At 40.4% G+C, this 27,998-nt stretch overlaps 1 protein-coding gene across 2 annotated transcripts; it reads right to left on the reverse strand.

Moving 5' to 3' along the window:
- Nucleotides 1–27,940, reverse strand: sh2b2 (SH2B adaptor protein 2). Of its 2 annotated transcripts, XM_089120868.1 has the most exons (10): nt 27,791–27,940; nt 21,872–22,766; nt 15,520–15,621; nt 15,304–15,395; nt 13,110–13,210; nt 10,620–10,751; nt 6,650–6,855; nt 4,874–5,045; nt 2,825–2,878; nt 1–772 (listed from the first exon to the last, which is right to left on the reverse strand). In XM_089120868.1, the coding sequence occupies exons 2-10, from the start codon at nt 22,733–22,735 to the stop codon at nt 477–479; spliced, it is 2,019 nt and encodes a 672-aa protein (XP_088976994.1). In that variant the 5' UTR covers nt 22,736–22,766; nt 27,791–27,940; the 3' UTR covers nt 1–476. The 2 variants fall into 2 exon arrangements, with proteins under 2 accessions (XP_088976994.1, XP_039509929.2); XM_039653995.2 differs by lacking the exon at nt 2,825–2,878.
- Nucleotides 27,941–27,998: the final 58 nt, after the last annotated feature.

Raw genomic sequence — 27,998 nt, forward strand, 5'->3', positions numbered from 1 at the left:
TCACAACTTGGGTACAAAATAGCCTATTACTTTTTCATTTTAATGTTTTTGAATGCAAAAACCAAGCGAACGTCTTAAGTTGACCTCAGACAACAATATAATAACATTTTAAAAGCCAGTTCATGACCCCTTTAAACAGATCAAAAGTGACATTTATAATGTTACAAAAAATTATATTTCAAATAAACGCTGTTATTTTACAAGTTTAAATTCTTTGATGAATATAATGCATCACAGTTTCCACAAAAATATGACACAGCGCAACTGTTTTCAGCGCTGATAATAATCAGAAATGCTTCTTGAGCAGCAAATCAGCATATTCGAATAAATGGTGAGCAGAAGAGATCTTTTAAAAAACCCAAACTTCTGAGTGCCAGTGTACATGCGTGAGGTGTGTTTGTCAGCACTGAACATGGTCGAGTCGAGTCCGAGCTCATTGTGACGTGTGTGTGTGTGTGTGTGTGTGACTCTCGGCATCAGTAGAAGGAGTACTGGTTCTCCACAGCTCTAGTTCTCCGCGAGCCGTCGGTGTCGTGATAGTCTTCAGTGGTACTGGCGGGATCCAGCAGTCTCTCTGCGCTGTTGCTCCGGCTGTGGAGACCTGCTCCTGCTCCTGCTGAGGCCATCGGAGACGAGGACGAGCTGGAGGACAGCGCCGGGTCTGAGGGAGCGCCGGCACCCGACAGCTGATGCGGAGACTGGCCCGGTTCTGCCCGACACACAGCAGCGTCACACCGCGGGACAGCAGCTGGGACATGAGGAGACGCCACATCTGTGCACACACACACACACACACAAATAATACGTCAGGAAAGTATGTTATTGGATGAAAAAATGTAATAGTGAAAACTGAAAGTGACAAAAGTGTAGTTAAATGCATGCTTTTATAAACAAATCTGAACTGTATGTGAGGTGTTTGAGAAAGATTCAACTGGTTGACCTCAAAGGTTTGACCTCTAAAGGTTTTTTAATTTGACAAATACTAAATTTAACTTGCACTGCAATCCAACAGTAAAAGTACAAAGTTTCAATCCTACTCAACTCCATTTCTTTATTCATGATTGATTAGTATTGTATTGCATATAATCTGCGCTGGTCAATTAGTCTAAAATAATTTTAAAAAACCTAGATACCAGTAAAAAAAAAAAACGTGTACATGTTATTTATTTTAAATTGGCTACTTAATTGATTATTCCAATATCCAAATATGATATTAAATCCTACAGGGAAAAGGGCTTATTATATTTGTGCTTTCTTTGCATTTGAACATTAGGCTACACATTATAAACAGGACATGCATTAGCTGAATAAACTTTAGCCAATCCGAATATATTTCTAGAAACAGTTAACAATGACAGACAGGAGTCCTGTCACATGACCAATAATGTAATTGTTTAAATAAGACGAATCCGACATATAATGAGGGCTGTTAACAGTAAAGCGTCCGTCACTTAACTAATTGTAAAAACACGAATAGACAAGACAAAAAGCTTTGACATTTTGACAAAGAAAACAAGCAAGCCTGTCAAACTTTGCCTGTCAATTTTTATATTATAAATGAAGAGTTCAGATGCAAAAGCCTCTAAATGCCATTTGAAATTTTCTTCTTTAATGATGATTTTTATCAAAATTGTATATTTAAGTTCAGTAATTTCACTTAAATAACAATTAATAGGTAATTATCATTGCCATTTAAGTGAAATCACTGAACTTAAATATACAAGTTTGATAAAAATCATCATTAAAGAAGAAAATTTCAAAGGGCATTTAGAGGCTTTTGCATCTGAACTCTTCAAATATCTTCTCTCTCTGTGTGTGCGCGAGTCTGTTTGTGAGAGCTCGCGCAGCACTGATACATGAGATCATACAACGGTCGTTTTTAATCATGAAGTACGCCAACTACACTAGTTTTCATACAAAATAAATACGTAACATAATTCGGTACTTTGGTAATTAACATAATAAAGTAAACCATAACCCAGACAGCAAACTGACATTGAATCAACGTGGAAACGACGTCTCTCATGACATTGAAACAACGTTGATTTTGCTCATCGAATTAACGTTGAACCAACGTCAGACGCGGCATTCTTCAAAGCTAAATGAAAATCGAAAATTGGTTTGCTTTCATAACGTTGAAACAACGCGTTGATTTCAAGTTGATTTTCCGTTAGTTTTGAAAGAATGACGCGTCTGACGTTGGTTCAACGTTAATTCGATGAGCAAAACAATGTCAGATCAACGTTGTTTCGATGTCATGTTTCCACGTTGATTCAATGTCAGTCTGCTGTCTGGGATGCAACAGCAGAGAGAAATAATAGCGTTGGAATTGCTTTCAGAAGGATTTTTTTCCAGCTGATGTATGACAAAAAACACTGACAGCCAATCAGAATCCTTCCAGTTGTAACAAGCGGGAGCTTTTAAAGTGGCGGACGATAAAACTGCAGCGCTTGTAATAAACAGAATTATATCGTGCACTGGTGTGGACGCTGATATAGATAGAGCCAAACTGTTTACTTCGTTTTTCCCTTAGAGATGACTTCAGTTCCCTTTCGAAAGCGAACTCACACTGCGTTGATTATAATAATAATAATAATAATAACTTGATCACACGACTTGTGCGTTTACTGTTTGGGCGAAGAGCACGCAAGATCAGCTCTTGAGAGACCTCATTTCCTCTTAGAAAACTAAGAACAGGCATCTGGGCCCAGTAGTTCAGGTCCCGCTCGTGCTGAGGCACTGCGGAGACTCGGATTATTCCCAGAGGGAGCTCGCTGATGAGTTTGAGAGAGGTGTTTCTCTCACATGCCAGTGAGAAACTCACGAGGGTCATCCTCTGATGACACTAGCGTTATCCACAAGTTTCCGAGGGGCGCTCCTGTAAAAAATAAAGTGGCTGAAACTTCCGGTGACGTGGCGGAAGTAGCATTCCAATGGTATTTTGTGTGTTAGTTAGCGAAGAGGCTAGCTGTTTTTCGGAGAATTATTTTACTATTTAAAGACGCAAATCTTTATGAGAGATGTCGTTACGGAGCTCAGGGACAACATGTGCTGTTCGCGGTTGTATGTATGACCGGACTAAACTAATTCAGTGGCTTAAACGTGATTGTTTTGAACATAAGCTGAAAACGAAATCAGAGTGATCCTTCCAATGACTGTAACGTTAGTTTCCATCACCTCCCAAAAGACGACGAATCTTCCTGTGTACATTTGTTTAAATTCTTAATATTCTATAAACTCTCTCAGCATGTGATTGGCTGTTCGCTACTGATGTTACACCTAAACTCAGGAGTTGACAGAATACCAAATGTGCCAGTTAATGTATTCAAGTAGCACATTCATTTATAATTTTGAATAAACTCCAAAGCACAATGACTGTGTATTTTTTATTTTAATTGTTTGTCAGCTCACACAACTGTCTGTCACCATGCCTTGATGAGTATTGATTATTAATAATGTTATTATAATACTCCCAATCAACTACTGCGGAGGGTAAAGGTACTGTTATTTCACCTTTTTTCATTTCGTTGAGGTTGTGTTCCCACATCGTTAGCTAGTTTGGATCGCTATAACTTGAATGACTGTCAACTGTTGAATGAACTAGTGTGAAGCATGTCAAGTCGCGCTTTGTTTACTTCCAACCGGAAGTCGCGCCCACTTTTGACGCAAGGCCTCATGGGGCGTAGGAAACTTGTGGATAGGCTAAACTATTTTTATAGATAAAACTATTTACATTTGGCAATCATGAAAACAATTCTCAGATAACGGTTGACTAGGTAACAATGTGTAATTAGACCAAAGGTTCATTTTGCGCCGGAGTTCTCCTTTAAAATCCGTTGTCAGGGAAACATTTTCAGGGTCTGAATCGGGTTTGAAATTGTTTGAAATTGCCGCGATCATTAATATTTATAACTGAGTAGAGCTTGCGTTTATGAAGGGAAGTGACATTTCCCGAACACGCGCACACACATCAGTTCACAACATCCATGGCCAGCTAACCAATCGCAGCACATTTCGTACTTCAGAAAGGGGCTTCATCGAAAATGACACGTTCAACCAGACTGGGGAGAGAGGAGCTGTAATAATGTAAAAATGAATTCATTTTTTGAACAATCAAGCATGAAAACAAAATCAAGACTCCATAAAAGGTCATAATAGGACCCCTTTAAAACAGGAAGGATTCTAATTGGCTGTCAATGTTTGTATTGTTCATTTTCGAATGTCATTCCAATGATACATTTTTTTGTTTAGAATATTTAAGTTTGTCTATGAGAGACTCACGGTGGTCAGCTTGAGCAATAGAGCAGTAATCTACTCCCGCTGTTCGTTCAGGTGTTTGCTCCCTGTCACGTGTCAGTGTGTTGTGTGTAGGGTTGGGTATCGAGAATCGATTGGAATCGGGACTAACTTTTCGTTTTTCCCGGAATCGTTCAAAAGTTAAAATTTCGATTCCTAGTTTCGATATTCACAGTCCGCCGAGCGGAAGAAGAAACCGCTGAACAACACCAACGAAGAAGCGTCTACCGGAAGTGTTGGCATAACCGCGCGAGTCGAACATGAGTAGCTTACGTCGGCGGTCCAAAGTGTGGCTTTACTTTTCTAAAAATAACGAAATCTCGGCAAAATGCAAAATTTGTGACAAAAGGAGTATTTTTACAGAAGGAGTATTTCCTTCAGAAAGGATTATTTCCTTCAGAAAGACCGTTGGTTAGCAAGGTTAGCTAAACTTTTTTGACCCTGCCTCTTAAAAGAATCGGAATCGAGAATCGTTAGGAACCGGAATCGAAACAAGGAATCGGAATCGGAATCGAGAATCGTTCAAATTCAAACGATACCCAACCCTAGTTGTGTGTGTTGTGCTGGTCTCACACACCTGTGGGCGAGCGCTGTACCTGCACGTACGAGCGCAGCGTGATGTCGGTGGAGCCGCCCGACTCCAGAGGGATGGGGTGCGCGTGGAAGTGCCGAAGCATGTCGGACACCGTCTGGAACCAAAGGTGATGTACGTGACACTGACCGCTGTCGTTCACAGACAACCGCAGGTGCTGCCAAACACACACACACACACAGATCAACTCAACAACAGGCTTCAAAATCCTCAAAATCACCACCTCAACACCTCTCAGCCACATCTGGCACACGTGGATTCGACACGCACACAAGTGAATTCGATTCGATAACGCCAAATAATTAACGAAATCAATCACTGATAACAGATTATACTAGAGCTGTAAGTATATCTAACGTTCCTGGATACACACAGCACATAAAGCAATACATACACTACCAGCAGAAGTTTTGAAGCGCTGCGATGTTTCGGCTCACCAAGACTGCATTAATTTGATTAATAAACAAAAAGTAATTTAGTGAAATATTATTACAAATTAAAATAACTGTTTTCTATTTTAACTTAAATTTTAAAATATAATTTATTCCTGTGACCAAAGCTGAATGTTCAGCGTCATTACTCCAGTCTTCAGTGTCACATGATCCTTTGGAAATCACTCTAATATGATGATTTGATGCTCAAGAAACATTTATGAATATTATCAACAGTTGTGTACAATATTTTTCAGGATTATTTGATGAATAGAAAGTTCAATAGAACAGCATTTATTTGAAATATAAGTAAATCATTATATATTTATAACATTATAAATGTCTTTACTGTCACTTTTGTTCAATTTAATTCATCCTTGATTTCTTTTATTTATTTTCCCCCAAAAATAAAAATGCAATTCTTACTGACCCGAAGCTTTTGAACAGTGGTTTTATGTTACAGATCAAAGAATTCTGAAATAACAATGTACACAACTGTTTTCAACATTGATTATAATCATAAATGTTTCTTGAGCATCAAATAGTTTCCACAAAAATATTAAGCATCAAAACAAAAGAATAAGAAACATTATTAATAACCGAGTTATAAAAATTGATCAGAAGTCACTCTAATATGATGTTATGATTATCATCATATTAGAGTGATTTCTGAAGGATCATGTGACACTGAGGACTGGAGTAATGATATTAATTCAGCTTTGATGACAGGAACACATTATATTTTACTAAATATTCACACAGAAAACAGCTGATTTTAAATCGTAATAATATTTCATAATATTACTGTTTTTTTTGTATTTTTAATCAAACAAATGCAGCTTTGGTGAGCAGGAGATACTTCTTTTAAAAACAGTAAAATTATTACCGATCCAAAACTTTTGACTGGTAGTGTATACTGTATAGCAAACCTCAGCTGCTCGATAGTTTACATTGTCGCAAAATTTACACTATATTATCATCCAGCTCTAATCAGATAAATATGACTATAAGGCATGAAGGTATTAAACATTAACATTATGATTTTCTGTAAAGCTGCTTTGAAACAATGTGTATTGTGCTATACAGATCTGAAAGTTTGTTTATCTGTTTACAGGACAAACACACTTTAGCTGCTTAAAAGGGGTCAGCTATCCTCAAATGACCTTCAAAGCCACAGAAACCAGCTCATAGTGACCGGCATTTCATTCAGACATGGAGGACACTTCTCCCACACTCAGAACATACGACAACTCAGAAACAGCAGAGCAGATTCATGCAGAACACTATGTTTCAATGAGGGGTCAGGGGTCAGGACCCCATGAAGGCTCACCTTGGCTTTGCCCTGGAAGTTAAAGGTGAGGACGTATTCTCCAGGACGCGTCTCGCTCTGGCGGATCACGAACAGCCCGTGACTGTGCACTCCACCGGCCAGAACGAGCTGGGCCGCCCGCACCCGCGACAGGGTCCCGTGGAACCATGGGTAACCCGCCAAACTGGCGTCTCCTTCCACGTCCCTCGGCGTTTCACCTGGACTTCCTAAATGACAGAAGCAATGCGAGTGTGTGTTTACACTGTAGCGCTGCCCTGTGTTTGCAGACCTAAGACAACGTGGATCTAGCAGAGTAAATCAGACCCAAACCTGCTGGTCTTAAAGGTGCAGTAAGAGATTTCTGAGAAATCAGTGAAGGAGAGTGAGTGACCCAATCAGCAGAAAGGGGGCGTGTCACTCATGGTGGGGGAGGAGAGAGAGTGGGCCAATCAGCAGTAGGGGGCGTGTCACTCATGGTGGGGGAGGAGAGAGAGTGGGCCAATCAGCAGTAGGGGGCGTGTCACTCATGGTGGGGGAGGAGAGAGAGTGAGCCAATCAGCAGAAGGGGGCGTGTCACTCATGGTGGGGGAGGAGAGAGAGTGGGCCAATCAGCAGAAAGGGGGCGTGTCACTTATGATGGGGGAGGAGAGAGAGTGAGCCAATCAGCAGAAGGGGGCGTGTCACTCATGGTGGGGGAGGAGAGTGAGTGGGCCAATCAGCAGAAGGGGGCGTGTCACTCATGGTGGGGGAGGAGAGTGAGTGGGCCAATCAGCAGAAGGGGGCGTGTCACTCATGGTGGGGGAGGAGAGAGAGTGAGCCAATCAGCAGAAGGGGGCGTGTCACTCATGGTGGGGGAGGAGAGAGAGTGGGCCAATCAGCAGAAAGGGGGCGTGTCACTCATGGTGGGGGAGGAGAGAGAGTGGGCCAATCAGCAGAAAGGGGGCGTGTCACTTATGATGGGGGAGGAGAGAGAGTGAGCCAATCAGCAGAAGGGGGCGTGTCACTCATGATGGCGGAGGAGAGAGAGTGGGCCAATCAGCAGAAGGTGGCGTGTCACTCATGATGGGGGAGGAGAGAGTGGGCCAATCAGCAGAAGGGGCGTGTCACTCATGATGGGGAGGAGAGTGAGTGCGCCAATCAGCAGAAGGGGGCGTGCCACTCATTATGGGGGAGGAGAGAGAGTGGGCCAATCAGCAGTAGGGGGCGTGTCCACTCATGATGGGGGAGGAGAGAGAGTGAGCCAATCAGGAGTAGGGAGCGTGTCCACTCATGATGGGGAGGAGAGAGAGTGAGCCAATCAGCAGAAGGGGGCGTGTCACTCATGATGGGGAGGAGAGAGAGTGAGCCAATCAGCAGAAGGAGCAGTGTCACTGTCGCGGCGAACGCCCCTTTTCGTCAGCGATCAAGCGGAACAAATTATCACTCACCTGTGGGCAATCAAGCAGGAAAGACACGCACATTTCCTATTCAGTGTGTCGGCTAGTACCAGCAACGACGCCAGTAAAGCGCGAGAAAGGAAAGCGGCTTTCTAATCAGACTTCACTAAAGCTGTGCAGATATTGGTGCCAAATCAAAAGACTGAACAGACAGCCGGTAAGATCGCCACTCAAATCAGACTTTGTTGCACGCTGATGAGGCGTTGAGGTGCGGGTGGAAGAAGGCATTCATGTTTGTGCGCTGTAGTAGTTGTGTGTTGTAAACATTTACGTGGTATTTACGGAATCACTTAATTTAGTGATTTAATTCTGATATGTACTCAGATATACGGGATATTGTTGGCTTGTAAAGACATGGTTTAAAGTCGTGCACGGTCCTATTTTTATATAACATTTGCCTAAAATGGAAATCAAAAAGAAAAAAAAATAAATAAGTAAATATTTAAATGTTGGAATAGTAGTTTGTACAATTTTTAAAGGGAGTGATTATGTACTGAAAAATATTTTGTATGGGTAAAAAATGTGTTAAATTCACTGTTTGGATATTTAAATACTCATGCAATTCATTATGCCTCCTGTAGTTTAAATAGTAATTTAATGTTTGTGATGAACTTAAACTCAAATAGTTTATGAAGAAATTTGTGTATTTGTATTTATATATGTCTAGTGCCGAGTTTGATAATTAATCATTTTTGAGCTCTGTGTGTCTGTTTTTACCACAAACATGCAAAATAGTAAATCGTTGGTGTTTTCTGGTTTTGAAGGTTTTTCACCTGTAATGTCTGGGCTTCAAGAAGTGATGACAAATAAAAGAAAAGGACAAAGATCCAAATTGAGGCCTGGTTATTGAGTGAAACAGTTTAATGTTCAAGATTGGTACCTCCCTATCAAGTGAGGGTTAAGCACAACTAAATGAGAAAAACACTTGACAGTCACTCATTATGGGGGAGGAGATTGAGCCAATCAGCAGAAGGAGGTGTGTCACTTGTGATCGGGGAGGAGAGAGTGAGCCAATCAGCAGTAGGGGGCGTGTCCACTCATGATGGAGGAGGAGAGAGAGTGAGCCAATCAGCAGAAGGAGCAGTGTCACTCATTATGGGGGAGGAGATTGAGCCAATCAGCAGAAGGAGGTGTGTCACTTGTGATCGGGGAGGAGAGAGTGAGCCAATCAGCAGTAGGGGGTGTGTCACTCATGATGGAGGAGGAGAGAGAGTGAGCCAATCAGCAGAAGGAGCAGTGTCACTCATTATGGGGGAGGAGATTGAGCCAATCAGCAGAAGGAGGTGTCACTTGTGATCGGGGGGGGGGAGAGAGTGAGCAAATCAGCAGTAAGGGGTGTGTCACTCATGATTCGGGAGGAGAGTGAGTGAGCCAATCAGCAATAGGGGGCGTGTCACTCATGATGGGGGAGGAGAGAGAGTGAGCCAATCAGCAGTAGGGGGCGTGTCCACTCATGATGGAGGAGGAGAGAGAGTGGGCCAATCAGCAGTAGGGGGTGTGTCACTCATGATTCGGGAGGAGAGTGAGTGAGCCAATCAGCAATAGGGGGCGTGTCACTCATTATGGGGGAGGAGAGTGAGTGAGCCAATCAGCAATAGGAGCAGTGTCCACTCATGATGGGGGAGGAGAGAGAGTGAGCCAATCAGCAATAGGGGGCGTGTCACTCATTATGGGGGAGGAGAGAGAGTGAGCCAGGTGAGTCAAAATATTCAGTTTTTTAAACGCATACTGCCCCTTTAAACCAGGAACCACTAATTCAGATATTCAAAAAAGCTATATTTGCATGTGGTTACACATTTTTGAAATTTCACCCCTCTACTCGCTCGCAGACTGTGTGAACTGCTCTCAAACTCTAGCCCTGTGTTTGCAGTTCCCTTTGCCTCAGTAAACAGTGTGAAGTCAGTAGTCCCTTTAAAGAATCCTTTCAGAAACATCTAAAAAATCCTCATGAATTTTAACAAGTTGAAATTGAATCACTGAATCAAACCACTGTTCAGTAGACTCGACAGCTTGGCACTGTTGCCTTGTCCAAATACCCACGCTTGCGGTCTTGGCCACTAAGAGAGTGTGTGCAAGACTGTCCTGTCTTAAAAGTGCCCTTAATGCACACTGAATACACACTTCAGAGTGGTATTCGAAGCCAAGCGTATCCCATCATGCATTATGTTTGGGAACTCATGTGCCCTGGAATCGCGAGATGTCGAGGAAATCATTCCACTGTAATTTAAATTAATTAAATGCATATAATTTGGAAGTAAAACAAAGGGTTGCACATTTTATTGGTGCAAGAATGAGTATGGTGTGTGTAGGCCTATTCTGTACAACATCTGGTATCACTTAATTAAAAGCACCATGATTTTAAACGTGTGTCTTCTGTTAGTTAGCGACATAGCGACTACTAAACAGACATATAGAGGTTTATTCTAAAATGCAAAGAATTGAAAGTATAATAAACAAAAGATTTGCAGTCACACTTGCAGTCTTTATGCCTTCTTGAACACAGTAGTGAGGTGTAAAGACCGCTGGCGGGTTTTGTGGAAAAGGCATGTGTGTACCTGATGGTGTGTCCTCTGGCGACTGCAGGAACCGCTCTAACGGCACATGTGAGGGATGCTGGGTAACGGGCGGCTCCTGGCAGTGCTGATCCGCAGCAACAGAGCACAAGCGCTCAGACCCCCGATGAGAGCCTGAACAACACATCCAGAACATCAACACAATCCTCCTGTCTTCCACTTAAAGCTGCAGTGTGTAATGTTTAGCGGCATCTAGTGGTGAGGTTGCGAATTAAACCCAACAGAAGTTACGTCGGCCGTCAGGAAGTGACGTCGTCGTCTGAGACAGCAGAGCGGAGCCAGTTAAACAATGCGGTTTCTTTACAAAGACACATTAAGAACTTAAGTTTGCTTAAAGGTACAATATGGAGGATTTTTGCAGTAAAATATCCAAAAACCACTAGGCCAGTGTTAAATATTTTGTTTAGTTGATTACTTACAATATCCCAAATGTTTCCAACTATTTGTAAATCGTTCGAAAATTGCGATTTTTAACCAAGGAAACGGGGCGTGTCAGCAGGGGTGAGGAGTCGCCAGTCAATGACGTCATATCCGCGTTACCCTCGGTTACCACCAGGTTTGACCTCGTAATGCAATAGTAACCATGGCGACAGACGTGGACAACTGGGTCGGTAATGCCCGTTATGCGTGCTCAACAGCGCGAGCGTCCCTAGCAGGGTTTTGTTCAAACATTATGGAGCACGGAAAGCAGACTTTGCGACAAAAAGAGGAATAAAACGAAGTTCAACATCTTTCCAGATGCCGAGAGCTCCACGTCCACGACTAACGTCGACTTGACAGAGACGGAAGTGTTGCATGCTACTTGAGCAAACAGGTGAGCAAATCAATGTATATAAAACTAATCAATGTTATATTAAAAGTTATAATATGATCAGTTTGTTATTCTCTAATGTTAATCTAGCTTGGTCTCATACAGCCAACACACAACATAACTAACATTCAACACACTCAAATGCCGTTTAGTGTGATAGTTTAACTGTTAGAGCGAGTGAAGCAGCGCTGCGTTACCTCAAGTTTCATTCTTCTAATAAACTGACCTGTGTGAGTAATTCAGCGTGTCGTTCGGCAGAATTAAATGTCCTTATTCCTTTATATCCGCGGGACTCGCGTTGCGTGTGGCGCGGGTATAACGTACGTCTAGCAATCGCGTCCTGCTTCACACTACAGTCATGTTAAAAACATCAATGTATTCACTCATCCATAAAAGATCCATCAGCTTGACGACAAGATCCATGATATACGTCATCAACATACGACTTTGTTATTGTAAGAGGTTAGCGACCCCTGGTGGCGAAACAATCTTGCATATTGTACCTTTAATTATTCAGTAAAACGATGTTATTGCGTATGGTGACTTGTTCATCATTGTGTCAGTGTTTTATTCGCTTCTTTGCACGAAGAACAGCATATCGACAAAACGCGTTTGTCCATTCAGGGCCACCGTAGAAACATGTGGATGTAAGGAAAGTAGGACACCCGCGGTGTGTGTAGAGAGAAACGCCTCATTCTGAGGTAATAAAAACATAACGGTTCATTAAAGGGTTAGTTCACCCAAAAATGAAAATTCTGTCAGTATTTACTCACCCTCATGTTGTTCCAACCCCGTAAGACCTTCGTTCATCTTCGGGACACAAATTAAGATATTTAAGATATTAAGATCGCTCCTGCACACAGTCCATAGACTTCTTGAGGGACTGGCTCTTGCTGTCCTCGAAAAGTCATTAAAGACATCGTTAAAATAGTCCAAGTGACTACAGGGGCTCAATCTTAAGTTTATCAAACGACGAGAACACTTTTGTGCGCAAAAACAACAAAAATAACGACTTTATTTCAACTATTCACTTCCTTCTCCATAAGCCTGTAGTCCGTTAACGTAGTGTGATTGCGTAGAGCTACGTCACACGTAGGCTCACTATTGGCCGACGCTGGTCATGTGTGTGTGATGCGTGTGACGTACAATAACAGAAGCTTACGCTATTAAACTAGTAAACTGACTCGCGCAGAGGGAGAAATAAACCAATAGTTGAAATAAAGTCGTTATTTTTGTTGTTTTTTTGCGCACAAAAGTGTTCTCGTCGTTTGATAAACTTAAGATTGAGCCCCTGTAGTCACTTGGACTATTTTAACGATGTCTTTAATGACTTTTCGGGGACAGCAAGAGCCAGTCCCTCAAGAAGCCTATGGACTAGTATGCAGGAGCGATCTTAATATCTTAAATATCTTAATTTGTGTTGCGAAGATGAACGAAGGTCTTACGGGGTTGGAACGGGGTTGGTTTTTGGGTGAACTAACCCTTTAAGTAAGTTAAGTAAGCATAGTTATGTATATGATATTGCATTTCTGTCAACAGATCCTCCTAAATATTAAATATTACACACTGCACCTTTAAGAAAGAGCAAGAGAGCGGGCGCTGTGTGTGAGCTCATCAGACAGATGGAAACACTGCTCTGCTGTGTGTTCATGCAGTCGTACCGTCACACAGCAGCTCGCAGCTGCACGACGACACCAGCGCCAAGTCTCGGGGCGGCGGGACGAGAGCGCACGACGCCAGCTCGATGTCATCGCCACTGTCCCTGAAACACACACACACTTTGTAATTTCTTTTGCTCCCTATGTTGAAAGTAAAAGTGAACATTTTTTTTGTTTTAGTTATAAATTAATCAATGTCATCCGAAGTTTTGTAAAAACTCAAACTAGTGAAATGTTTAAAAGGACGCGTCTCCCGTGTCCACAAATCAGTTAAAAAGAGCGTATGTACAGTGCAAATCAAGAAAAATCCCTAATAAAAGCATAATCATAAGCCGTTTGTTCAAAAACAGGGGTTATGGGGAGAGTGGGACAGGTAATATCAACTTGAAAGTGAAAATTCAAAATGAAACGTTTTTAAAAGACGTTCTTACTCCAGCTGTCACTGACTCCACAAATGCACATAGTAAAAGATACGTGCATAAGACTGACATGACACCTTCATAATCATGATATGACATATGTTATGAACATAAAGGAAGTTTTATGCATGTTTGTTACAACTCTCGCCCCATTATGACATTTTCAATGCAAATATGACATTGTTTGAGATATCTTTGTTATGACACCTTGACAGAAACCAATACATCATAACCTGTCAGTGTCTTTGTCATGATAACTTGACAACACAACCTGTCATAAACATGACTTAGCAGATTAATTATCAAACTTAAGAAACCACCTAGCTTTATGGGTAAACATTACATTAAACTGTCAGGTGGTTGGTTTTGGCATTGGCGTTCATGAAGCCATTATAACTTTTTAATGACAAATTCAATTAGTACCACTGTAGTTGAGGACACGAAAAATATTCATGACACAGTTATAATGCCTCATGACAGACAATGTCAAAGCCAACCACATGACAGTTTAATGTAGGGCCGTCAAACGATTAATCACGATTAATCACATCCAAAATAAAAGTTTGTGTTTACATAATATAATTACACAGTGTATAATTATTTTATATATATATATATATATATATATACTGGGGCTGTGCAAAAATTAATTGCGATTAATCGCATCCAAAATAAAAGTCTGTGTTTACATAATATTTTTGTGTGTGCTGTATATAATTATTTTGTAAATACAAATACCTATGTATGCATGTATATATTTAAGAATTATTTGCGCTTAAATTCTGTATATATATATATATATATATATATATATGAAGAGTTCAGATGCAAAAGCCTCTAAATGCCATTTGAAATTTTCTTCTTTAATGATGATTTTTATCAAACTTGTATATTTAAGTTCAGTAATTTCACTTAAATAACAATTAATAGGTAATTATCATTGCCATTTAAGGGAAATTACTGAACTTAAATATACAAGCTTGATAAAAATCATCATTAAAGAAGAAAATTTCAAATGGCATTTAGAGGCTTTTGCATCTGAACTCTTCATATATATATATATATATATATTATATAAATATAAATATTTTATATATGAATAACACATTTTCTTAAATATGTGTGTGTATTTATATATACAAAATAATTATATACAGCACACACAAATATATTATGTAAACACAGACTTTTATTTTGGATGCGATTAATCGCAATTAATTTTTGCACAGCCCTAATATATATATATATATAAATACACACACATGCTTGTATATATTTAAGAAATATTTTCATGTATATACTGTATATAGATTTATAAATACTTTCTATTATATATAAATATAAATATTTTATATATAAATAATATTTTTTCTTAAATATACATGCATGTGTGTGTAGTTATATATATATATATATATATATATATAAATAATTATACACACTACACACACATATTATGTAAACGCAAACTTTTATTTTGGATGTGATTAATCGCGATTAATCGTTTGACAGCCCTAATTTAATGTAATGTTAAGTGGTTTCTTAAGTTTGATAATTGGGACGTATGAAAACTGAGCCGTGTTTGTTTAACACTGAGGATGTAAACATGTAACCATGTTTTTCTCCTGAACTCTTATCAGAGGACGCAGTGTGGATTTAGTTAAAGAAATGCTCAGTGTGCCTGTTGTTTTAGTTTGTGACCCGTGATTCAGATGTACAGTGTAAATGCACCCCGTGTGAAAGTAAAGGTGTGTGAGGACGCTGATGACCCAGTTTACCCGGGGTCTATGCAGTCCTGGATGTCTGCGACCCACGAGTTCTTCTGCAGGGAGTCGATGGTCTCCAGAATGTACTCGGCACCATTTTCTACCTGCAACCCACAAGACGACAGCACAGTTTGATCCGACAACACAGATCTGGATCCAGGAGGAAACAGTCTTCCCACAGAACAGCTGCATATGTGATGTGTGTGTGCGAGTACGAGATGACGGTACCTTGAGCACAAACGTGTTGTCTTTGTCGGGCATCTCCAGAGGCATGGTGGTCCTCACCTCCACGATAGCGGACAGAGGGACGCTCACTTTGGGTTTAGACGACTACAGACACATATCAACATCAACACAGCCAATTAGACCTTCACTAGTGATTACTTTGGTAATCAAGTAATCGGTCGATTATTTTTGACGATTAATCGAGTAATCAGATTTTTTTTTTTCGGTAATAAAAATAAACCTAAGCAAAGACCTTTATTTGTCTCATTGTTATTATGTATTATTAAGTCATTTTAAAGTATCAAAAGTCAGTAATCATATGGTTTTATAAAACAACACTTAAAATACATCATATAAATAAATCATCTTACATTGTTACACTTCACAGCAGATCAAATCCTTGGTTAAAGTAGTAGTTTACTTTTAAAAAAGATAATTTACTCACCCCCATGTCATCCAAGATGTCCATGTCTTTCTTTCTTCAGTCGAAAAGAAATTAAGGTTTTTGATGAAAACATTCCAGGATTTTCTCCATATAATGGACTTCAATGGGAACCAAACGGTTCAAGGTCCAAAAGACAGTTTCAGTGCAAACTGTTCAAAGGGCTTTAAACGACACCAGACGATGAATAAGGGTCTTATCAAGCGAAACGATCTTTTTATTTAATAAATAAAGTTTAAGTTTTAAAAGCTCAAATGCTCGCCTTGCTCTGTTCTGTGTGACTCTCCAGTTCGAACTCGTTCATCAAAATGAACGAATCTTTTTTCGTGTCATTTGGTTCATCCAACGAACGAAATGAATGAGTTGACTCTGGAAAAGATTCGTTCATTTTGATGAACAGGAGAGTCACGAACGCGCGTCACAGAACAGAGCAAGGCGAGCATTTGAGCTTATAAAACTTAAACTTTGTTATTTATTTATTAAATGAGCGATCGTTTCGCTTGATAAGACCCTTATTCAAGAATCTTTTCTGGAATTGTTTAAAGCCCTGTGAACAGTTTGCACTGAAACTGTCTTTTGGACCTTGAACCGTTTGGTTCCCATTGAAGTCCATTATATGGAGAAAATCCTGGAAACCTTAATTTATTTTCGACTGAAGAAAGAAAGACATGGACATCTTGGATGACACGGGGTTCAGTAAATTATAGGGTTGGGTATCGTTTGAATTTGAACGATTCTGATTCCGATTCCTTTTTTCGATTCCGGTTCCTAACGATTCTCGATTGCGATTCTTTTAAGAGGCAGGGTCAAAAAAGTTTAGCTAACCTTGCTAACCAACGGTCTTTCTGAAGGAAATACTCTTTCTGTCACAAATTTTGCATTTTGCCGAGATTTCGTTATTTTTAGAAAAGTGAAGCCGCATTTTGGACCGCCGACGTAAGCTACTCATGTTCGACTCGCGCGGTTATGCCAACACTTCCGGTAGACGCTTCTTCGTTGGTGTTGTTCAGCGGTTTCTTCTTCCGCTTGGCGGACTGTGAATATCGAAACTAGGTATCGAAATTTTAACTTTTAAACGATTCCGGGAAAAACGAAAAGTTAGTCCCGGTTCCAATCGATTCTCGATACCCAACCCTAGTAAATTATCAGCAAAAGTTTTTTTTTTTTAAAGTGAACTACTCCTTTAATATTAGCCAAACGACATTTAATTCAAATGTTCACTCGATCTTTAATATTTGTCCACCTCGAGGAACTACAGCCACTGGAATTTCCAATGAAATGAAATATCCACGAGGGTTTAAACATTTAGTTTGAAATCGCGATAAAACATATCGATGTATTCACATAATAAAGATTATTGCAAAAAAAAATTATTTTTTTAAAAACGAACAAAAACACAGCAGGCATGTCAACTGGCCTGAAACGGGACATGCGCACTGTGAGCCCTGTGTCTGAGCCCACTTCTAGCGTTCACATCTGCTGCTTTCAGTGATTACACGACGAGGCCTCATGAAGGGAAAAGAGTGTTGTTTTGAAAGCACTGAACTGGTGACACTGGTGCTGAGCATGATCTGTACTGGAAACACAACAATAGTCAAACTGATTCTCTCCGGATGGGACCTCCGGCTGTCGAGGCGATCTCACTGACAGTCGTGATGTGCTACACTGTAGGCTTTTATGAGGACAGACAGGAGCTCCAACACAGCATTATAGTTGCTCACTCGCCCTCTATTTTTACCCTATCTTTAGTTTGTTCAGGAAGAGGAAGTTATTAGTACCGTCTTGAGGGACTGAAATTGCTCTGAGACCAGCTTCCCAAAATGTGGGAATAGGATTTTAAGGGAGGCTCTGACTCATTTTAATGAAGAAAACATTTCTACTAACATATGTGGTTCATCTGTTCATTCATCTGATAGCACGATGATAGCTACACCAGAGTTAGAAGAATAAACTCAACTAATAAACCACAGCAATTGTCCCAATGTCGAGCAGAATCAAACGCCTCTTCAAATACTGAAGAGTTACCTGACGAACATCAACATCTCGGTTTGTCACAACTGGAAAAGCACTTGCTAGCGTTCCTCTACTTCTGGCAGTAAGTGTTTAGTGAACAGTTTTTTTTTTAAAGAACTGTTGGCAGAGTTGAAGTCCATCAAATCTCGAAAGATATTAAAACAAACACAACGTTAATTCATTATTTTCACGACTGTGGTAATCCTTGTCAGATAATCCCACACTGAACACCACCATAAGAGCAGTCTTCACCTGGCAAAGTGGACGGTTAGCCAAAGCTACATGAGAATAGCCTAAAACTAGCCAGTCCTTAGACCTTAACCCAGTGCTGCTCACAGTTATTGCTCAGACATCAGCTTCCAAAAATCTCTGTTTTCATTGGCTTTTGATGCAGATCCAATGACGGACAACCAGACTGACGATCATTCACACACTCGGACACTACTTACAGCATTTACCACCATTTACTATATAGTTAGCACACTACTTTTACTTTAGCTGCATTTTCATTACATATTTTCTAAATGTCGATAAAAAACTATTGCGAAACGACAGCCATGTTATGCGGCTAAAACATGATTTATTCACAATAAGTACTTCCAGAAGTCATGGCGACGGATGTTGGTAGGTTTACGTATATCACAGCCGCCGCACTGGCCATTATTGTTAATGAAGGAGACGTGTGTGTGTGTGTGTGTGTTATCCAGCATTAATGGCAAGGAAAGACCGTTAAACTGAGAGCGGCTCATATGAGGAGGGTCTCCCTCTTGATAAATTGTGGCATTTCTTTGTTGTTAGAATCCAGTATTCCTGTAATACTTCTGTCTTTTCTGTCTCGTCTTCTGTCCAAACACAGCTCGCCTTCTTTAAAGAGTGGGCGACTGTTACGTACGTCGGGTGACTGTAAATGCGGAAAAAAAGTTATCATTGTAGCGAAATATTCCTTTATTGAATTGCCTGAAATACACCCTAAATGTGAGTGTGTAAACGGTGTGATTGTCGTGTTTTCATTAGGGGTGTAAATCGAACAGTTAATCACGATACGATACAATATCGATTCGCTCAGCCAGCGATACGATATTTGCCGAAACCTCAAAAAAATCTATGATACGATTACGATTAGATTTGATTTGATTCAGGGCTATATCGCTCGAACCAGTTACGTTTATTAACTCGCAATACATCCAATATTACATGAAAGTTTAATTAAACTCTTTGAAAATTGCACACCCTCTCCCAATTGGTTGTTTGTTACAAGTTAAAAAAAAACATGATGAAAATTAACAAGAACTGTTTTTGAAAATGAACTCTTCTGTTATATTTAAGTTCATTGAAAGGATTTATATATATATATATATATATATATATAGAGAGAGAGAGAGAGAGAGAGAGAGCCTAAGTCCCTCCCCTTCCGGTCGACCACCATGGGACCTTATTTCGGAAAAATATTGAATGGTAGTCAATGGCGAGAGACAACAAATATTTTGATTTCGTTTAAATTGATCCCTGAATTACACATATGATGTTTGTCAATTTAAAAAATACATTTAAGTCAAGAAAGTCGCAGTTTGATGTAAAACTGTTGAGGTATAAGACTGTGAAAATACGTAATTACAAAGACTACAAACCCCAAAGGCGCACATTTTCTCTCAATGACTGAAGCTAACTTTACTGAGGCTATGTCATTGTTTCTATAGTCTTCCGTTATAATCGTAACGTTACCGTCATGAGTGTGTTGTTCCAGACTGCACACACACACAGCAGCTGATCTTGCTCATTGTTTCGCCTCCCGGGAAATGTAGTTCATTGAGCGATTTTCACATAAAACTAAAAGTTACTCTTCTGTTTTGTGACGAACTGCGACTTTCTTGACTTTCATAATTATCTTTTAAATTGACAAACATCATATGTGTAATCCAAGACACAGTTCAGACGGAATAAAAAGATAAGTTATCTCTTGTCATTTTTTCCGAAATAAGGTCCCATGAACCGGAAGCAGAGGGGCGGGACTTAGGCTCTCTATATAGTGGCAAAAGCAGATAACTCCACATTTCATGTTTCAGAGATACGAATATGATACATAATAAAACACTTGGTTAATCTGTAAGGTTAATCTCGTCAACTGAGACGCCTGTCAAACTTTGTTGTTGTGATTAACGTAAACCCAATACAGAGAATTTTTCGCTCACCACTAAACGTGTTGTTATAGCAAGACACCGTGAAAAAGTTTCGAAGAGCCGAAGAAGATATCACGGGTTCGTCAAGTTAGTTTAAATGCATCCTCTATCGCTTTTAGTCAGCTTTGACAAAACTCCTCTCAGCTAGCAGACATACACGCGGATACACGCGGATAGCTCAAAATGCGTAGAGATGACACGCCACCTGACTCGAAAGTGGCGTATATGTTTACATGTCATGACGTCATGTTGCAGCTAGCGCGTCTTTACAAAGTGACAAGCAGCCTTGTCATCTGACCTGAATACAACGCACTGATTGGCTAAAACAGACTTTTCGGGGCTTGTCGTTTATGCTGTAAAACATAAACTCGCGATCCCTTGCCAGTGGAAAATACCAGCTTTTGTGACAAAGGGTTCAGTAAATCTTGTCAGGCATCTATTTCAGTGGAGAAAAGTCACTTGAGGATGTGGAGTGTGTCAAAATAAAGGTACCGTACATTGATACTTTATGTGTGGCATCGATGCATCGATCCATATCGATGGATTGTTACACCCCTAGTTTTCACTGGGCGTATTTTTACTTCAAAATTTCAATTTGAGCAATTTGAAGGGTACTGGAAACAAGGCATATACAAATACCCACTACTGTTTTTTTTTCACCTGGTATCTTATCCCTGTTCTCATCTAAATTTTTCATTGTTCACTAACTTAAAGTTCACTTTGCCTATGCAAATAACAGATTAAAGTCCCCGTAAAGTCAAAATTAAGTATGTGTTCTGAGTTTGTGACACCACAGAAAAATGTGTTATTAGCCATTCAGCCAAATTTGAATGATAAAAAAAGCCGGCAAGTACATAAAATAAGCTATCAAAATCTTGAAAAAATGCTCTGAAGCGCTGGGGGCGTGTCCGCTGGCTGCGTGGGAGGATGAACGCTGAGGCGGGAGATTCACGTTCACCAGTAACAGCGGATCATCAGTGAATCCCAGTTGTCTCTGAGGAAAGTTTATAAAACGATCCAGTGTAAAACGATCACTACAGAGGCGGGTGTTGGCGGTGATCCTCAGCTCTTCATCAAGGTTGGCTCTCTAAAAACCTCTTCTTGATGTGATCGATTTTATGGAATTTAAATGAAGATACCGATCTGTTTTGTACATGATCGCATCCAGGTAGTAGCCTATGCATTTCTAGCTAGAAAACTGTAGGCTGTAGTAACTAATAGGACTGACAGTCACTCGCGATTGAGCGGCGAATGTGAATGTGCTCTATTGTTAGGGGAAAGATGAGATCAGCAAAACGCGTCTTCAAATAGGGGGCGTGTCCAGGAGCTCATGGGCTCCAGTGCGTCATCGAGCCCTGTTTTAGCCCCGCCCAAACAATCCGTAAAATTGCAATGGTGAAAAACTGTTTAACGGTCTAACTCAGCATTTCAATACTTCACAGTTCACAGTCTTTGTAATATGTTTTAGCAATACATATGCAACATTTATAATGTGTTTAGAACTTTTTTGTAGAATTGCCTTTACAGGGACTTTAAGATATATCCCAGACAGCAAACACACTGTCGGCCCGATTCCAGCAATCCACGTGTGGGCCGAATCTGGGCCGACACAATGGGGACGCTATAAGAATGATCTGGTTATTCTTCCTCAATCCATAGACTTGCTTACTAATGTCACACACACACACACACACATCAGGGCTTTATCAGAGAGCTCTTGTACCTTTGGTGGAACGTAGAACTCAAGCTGGAACTTCTCTCCCGTGTCCAGGTAGGCTCCGGCCGTCTTCCTCAGCAGTAATCGGCACTTCTGCCACTGTCCCGCCCCCATGCAGTGAGTGTCATCGGCCACCATGTACCTGAGCGCGCCCTCCCTCTGGATCTCCAGCAGCTCCACCCGGTGGCCCTGAGAGGCCCGCGGCAGCCGTAGCTTCTGGCTCCAGTGCTCGGACCCCATGGCCTCGGCTCCGTTGGTCCTCCGGGAGCCCCCCGAGGGGTCCGGTTCTGGGGAAGCCCTTCGGTGCCAGATCTCCTTCACCCCGTCCACCACGCTCAGACTCATGTTGCGCAGGGAGAAGCCCTTCTTGAAGCGCGCCTTGCGACGCCCCAGCGACACGTCTTCCGAACTTCTGGACTGGCTCACGGATGGCGTCTTACGGGTTGGCGTCTGCTGCTCCTGTCCGCTGGCTCCGCCTCCTCCGCTGTCCATGCTATCCAGCGACTCGCTCGACGCCCCCACGTCTTTGCGGCGCTGGTACAGGTTGTGGCCGAAGGGTAACGTGCAACTCTGAATGCCCACAAAGGGCACGATGCTGTACTGAGGAGCAGAGGAGTCTCCCGGGGAGCCGAGTCCTTGCACCTGCTCGAGGGCCGCAGAGAAGCAGGTCAAGAAGTGTTGCGCGAAGTGTTGCGAAAAGCTGGCGTCAGCACCGGGCGAGTCGTAGCTTGGGTTCTCGCTGATGAAACGCCGGAACTTGTAGGCGAAATCTGCAGCGGAAGCTCGAGCGTGAAGCTCGCAGAACTCCTTCCAGTCGGGCCGCGTGCAGGAGTTATGCTCCGGGCTGCTGGGAGCCCCGGCGCCGTTCATTACTAGGCCATGCCAAAGCCCCGGCAAACCACTGGCACACAGACACAGAGAGAGAGAGAGAGAGGTCAGTAAACCAGAGAGTGTGACGGACTGTAGTGGGACAGTGATGCTGCTATAAAATCGCCCCCCTTCAAGTCTAAGGCTACGTCCACACGGAGACACGTTTAGCTACGTAAAAATGTGGTATCGTATCAGCGTTTCGAGAGCCTGAATCCGCTATATACCGGGTCCCAGAGTGGATAAATCTGAAAACGACACCCTTGTGTTTTCGTGTGTACAACCAATCCGTATATGTGGTGAAACGATGATGTCATCACCCCACGTGTTGACCGTAGTCACACACCGCTACGTCACATGACCGCAAAACCGCGGACTACATGCTTGTGCATGCTTCAAGTCTTCTTCTCCGTTTTTAGTGCATCTCAGTGGCAGAATCACAGCGCCACATACTGGTCTGGCATACATACTACATCGTTTTGAGTCGGTTTGGTGTGTGTGCAGATATTTCTTGTGACTGCAGTGTTAACAGAATTTTTTTTAAATGAGGGGTAAAAAGATTGGATAGGAAAAGCTTTGGCTTCGTGTGGATGTGGCCTAAATATGGTCAGTCCAATCAAATCACAGTTTTTGTAGATCAAAATGTACGTAGCTTTTTTACATACACAGATAGTTCTTGCATGGGAAACAGTTTTTCCCCTAATCTTCAGAAAATCGAAATCAGCCCAATGGTTGGGTTTATCGCAGCGAAACTGGGTATATGTCATATCCATCATACCCCGAAGGTATCGGCGCAGTTTAGTAACAGCGCCACCTACTGGTAATGTCAGAGTATGGCTGAATTCGAAATCGCCCACTAAACCCTCATTTAGGATTCCCTATGTTAGTCCACTACTACAGTTTACTTGAAGGAGTGAATAAAACGAGTGAGTGAATTCGGAAAGCGTACATCGGTTGTACACTTGTTATTGCAGTGCATTGTAGGATTGAATAAGTGCACTCAGTTTCATCCACTATGGTTTCGGACAGCACTATTAATTAGGGCTGGGTAATAAACATCTATTTCTCGATATTAATCGATTCTCATTTTTACGAACCGATATCGATTCTTAAATCTCAAGAATCGATTAGTCATCCTGTTTCATTTGAATGAATGGGACATTGTATCGCGGCTGCGCGTATTCAAAAAAAAAAAATCGCAATAATCTTTGTCCTTTGTTACTATTGATATGAAACAAAGTTCAAATTACGTCCATTTTCTTTAGAAATTCAAAAACATAAATAGCGTTTTGGCGCTGTGGCGTGAGATCACTCTGGAGAAGCAGCAGCGCTGATCTCTCTTCCGGGTTAATAATACCAGTCACAGCGCCAAATAAACATGAATGAGCATCTGAAAGTGCGTTAAAAGATAGAGTACAACTTATCCAAATCCGTATCATGTCACAATGATTCGCTCAATCAGCGTTTCAACCGTGGAAAGACGTCAGTTAAACAGCTTGTAATCAATGTATCGTCATATTTACCTCAGAAAACCCACATAAACTCGTTAGTCAGCTAGAAAGAAATAACTCTAGAGAGGAGCATTTTGCTAAATATATACACCATATTACATATGCATTATAATCTTAATGTTCTTCAATATTTAATGCATATTTGAATAAATCTGGCAAGTTTTTATGACAGCCACCATTTAAATGTTTATATTTCATATGATCTTCTTATTATAATAATAAATAAAAGTGTAATTTAATTGTTTGTATAGCTACAAAACAGTTAATTATTACCTTCATATTAGGCTAATGAAGTCTATAGGCTACAACTAGACTCCCGTAGTTTACAGCATTAGTTAAGAGATTTGATTTCCTTGCCATTTATTGTAACTGATATCCAAAATAACCAATATTGAATCGAAATCGAATCGCAAGCTTGTGAATCGAAATCGAATCGAATTGTGAAATTTGTGTCAATACCCAGCTCTACTATTAATGACTGTTTCCTTAAATAATGCCCTATTTGAGGTAATAGGGGGGCGATTTCAGATTCAGCCTATGTTTGTAATAGATTATATTTGTGTTTTTATGTTTTTAAGAACATTTAATCAACCAAATGTGATCGGAAAACAACAATCAGAGAAAATCCATCACAAACACACATGAGCATCTTCACTACATGCATGAGGGCCATGCAAGTCAATTTAATGTGGTCTTGAAACATATTGTTTAGATCATAATTCACAACACCATAATTTTCTTACACTTTTGCAAGTAGAAGGACTATTGTTATGCATGTTTCTTAGCCTTGGTTAAAAATAACATTGACATTAGTATTAATATCACCTGTAATATGCGTCATCAAAATGATCTAAGAAGGGAAAGTTTCCCCTCATCAGAACATCAGTGAATGGAGCCTCAATATGAACATGATCATATAAGACCTATTATATCTGCAAAAACACATTTTATCATGTGGGATGCTTGGAAGACTAAAGGAAATATCTGCAATATTTGAAACCACATCACGCCGAAACACAGAACATACATGCAACACTTACGCAAAATGCATTGAGTAAATCTTACAGCATAGACAAACTGTCTGAAGCGGCTGTAACATTATTGATGTAATCAAAACATTGGCTCTCTCGGTTTGGATGACATCTGTATTTATTATTATTATTTCTTTACATTAAAGTATATTTGTCATGCTAAATAAATACAGTATACTATTGTAAGGAGTTTACTGTACGGGCCGTGTGTGTTTCCAAAGCCACACATATTAATGTGTGTTATTAATGCCTGTCCTGACACAGAACGACACCGACCGCAGACACACACAGACCAGCATCTGTCTGAAAATAAGACAAGCGCGTCACACTGACACAGAGCAACACAGCACTGGAACAAACTTGACTTGAACTCTTCAAAATAGTCACTTACATTTGGAAGAATAACAATATCACCAAACAAATGTTATTTTGATGGTCCACTTTAGACGAAGTAACTCATTAGAGTATTAATATCGGCAAACACTTTATCGTGATGCTCCCCACAGACCATCAGCAGTGTATGAAGTGTGTCACAGCTCTTGTGGGACACATGCTAATAATACATTTCTTTATAGCAGAGGCTAGCCTATTTACTGTACACCTAGTGAAAAAAGCGATGTATTCTAAATCTAAACACTATATATAAGGGCTGTCAAACGATTAATCGCATCCAAAATAAAAGTTTGTGTTTACATAATATATGTGTGTGTAGTGTGTATAATTATTTTGTATATATGAAGAGTTCAGATGCAAAAGCCTCTAAGTGCCATTTGAATTTTTCTTCTGTAATGATGATTTTTTTTATCAAACTTGTATATTTAAGTTCAGTAATTTCACTTAAATAACAATTAATAGGTAATCATTGCCATTTAAGTGAAATCACTGAACTTAAATATACAAGCTTGATAAAAAAATTATCATTCTAGAAGAAAATTGCAAATGGCATTTAGAGGCTTTTGCATCTGAACTCTTCATACACACATATGCATGTATATTTAAGAAATAAAATATATAAAATATTTTTATTTATTTATAATATAAATTATATATAAATCTATATACAGTATATACATGAAAATATTTCTTAAATATATACAAGCATGTGTGTGTATTTATATATATATATAAAATAATTATACACAGTGCACCCACATATATTATGTAAACACAAACTTTTATTTTGGATGCGATTAATCGTGATATTAATCGTTTGACAGGCCTACTATAAATACTATTTACACCTCAGTATTTTCCATGTTCATGATTCTCCATATATTACATAAGTCATTTTGGTGATCAAAGATGAGTTTTAAGGGAAATGATTGACTTCAGGGGGACTTTAATTCTCTCTCAACCCGTGTTTTTTTACCAATTAATTATTGGCTAAAAGGAGGAAAAGAGCATTTCAGAGACTGAACTATCCAGCATTTGGTGCTGGTGGGGTGTTTGAGGACTGGGTGTCTCCTCATATTTACAGCCCAGTGAAACAGGAAGTGATGGCTTGATCAATAAAGAGAACTCACTTCCGCAGGATTTGGACTCAGTGCTGTTTTAGGTTATGGTTTTTGTGAATATTTTGAATAGGTGTTTTTTTGTGTACACACTCATGCTCATGTTTGACAGAAAATAAATCATTGAGATGTTTACTTGGTGGATATTTAATAAAACACTTTAGGAATAATATGAGGAAGGTCCTCAGATAACACTGCCCCACTTTATGCTGACACTGATTCTGTTTCACTAGTCTAATGAATATTTTACAGTTACACACATTTTATTTACAGAAGTGAAACCATTTAATTCACTCAACATATCTGTATAATTCTTACACATGCGTTTGCTATTTCCTCATATTATTAGAGAGACTATATGGTTTATTTACTTGTAAAAATTAATTTGTCAAATCATTTTTGTTTGTGTACTGCGAAAGCTAAAAGGTGATAAAATGGTGACTTACTAAAAAGGATTAGCAACCAGTTACAGCATATCAAATACATATTTTCATATTGAGCATAGTGCCAATGTAAGCTACAATCTCGGTGCTGAAAGGCGTCCTTGTGTGCAGTGGTGTTATGGATGTTTACGTTTTGGCCCCTCAAACCCACAGAAGGGCCTTGTGTGCATAGTATGTATATGTGTGTGTCACTTTATTATTCCAGGTAGTCAGTTATTGGGTGGGTGATGCATGAAGCTGTGAATCTCTGTGAATGAAGCCGGTGCACGAGGCCTGAATCAATAACACACACACACACACACGCGCGCGCGCAACACTAAACACTGACCAGATGATGACCGACACTGAACCAGAACCAGCCACTGTGACCCACTACAGCTGATCCAATCATCAGTTACTCCACATTAAGACTGAACACAGGTCACGTTACAGAAGCGCATTATGAATGAGTGCGAAGGGCCGTTCATTCAGGACGCGTTCTTCTTGCGTTTTTTAACGCGTCCTGTGAACGCTGTGAATCATCATCATCATCATCATCATCATTACACGCGTCCGTTCTCACCTCCGTTAAATGCGTCACTGCATGTGGGGCCAGTGCTGTTAATCCAGGTCCATCGCCGCGGGTTTGTGGAGGAGTCCAGCACATCGCATCGCTGTATCATCCATCTATAGAGACTGACTGAGACATGACGCGTCACGCGCGCGCATCTATTCTCCGGGCAATGCAGCTGCTCTTAAAGGGGAAGAGCGCGATTTCTGATTGGTCCTTA

Source organism: Pimephales promelas, chromosome 16 (assembly GCF_988280905.1).
Source record: "Pimephales promelas chromosome 16, fPimPro1.hap1.1, whole genome shotgun sequence".
NCBI classification, from domain to species: domain Eukaryota; kingdom Metazoa; phylum Chordata; class Actinopteri; order Cypriniformes; family Leuciscidae; genus Pimephales; species Pimephales promelas.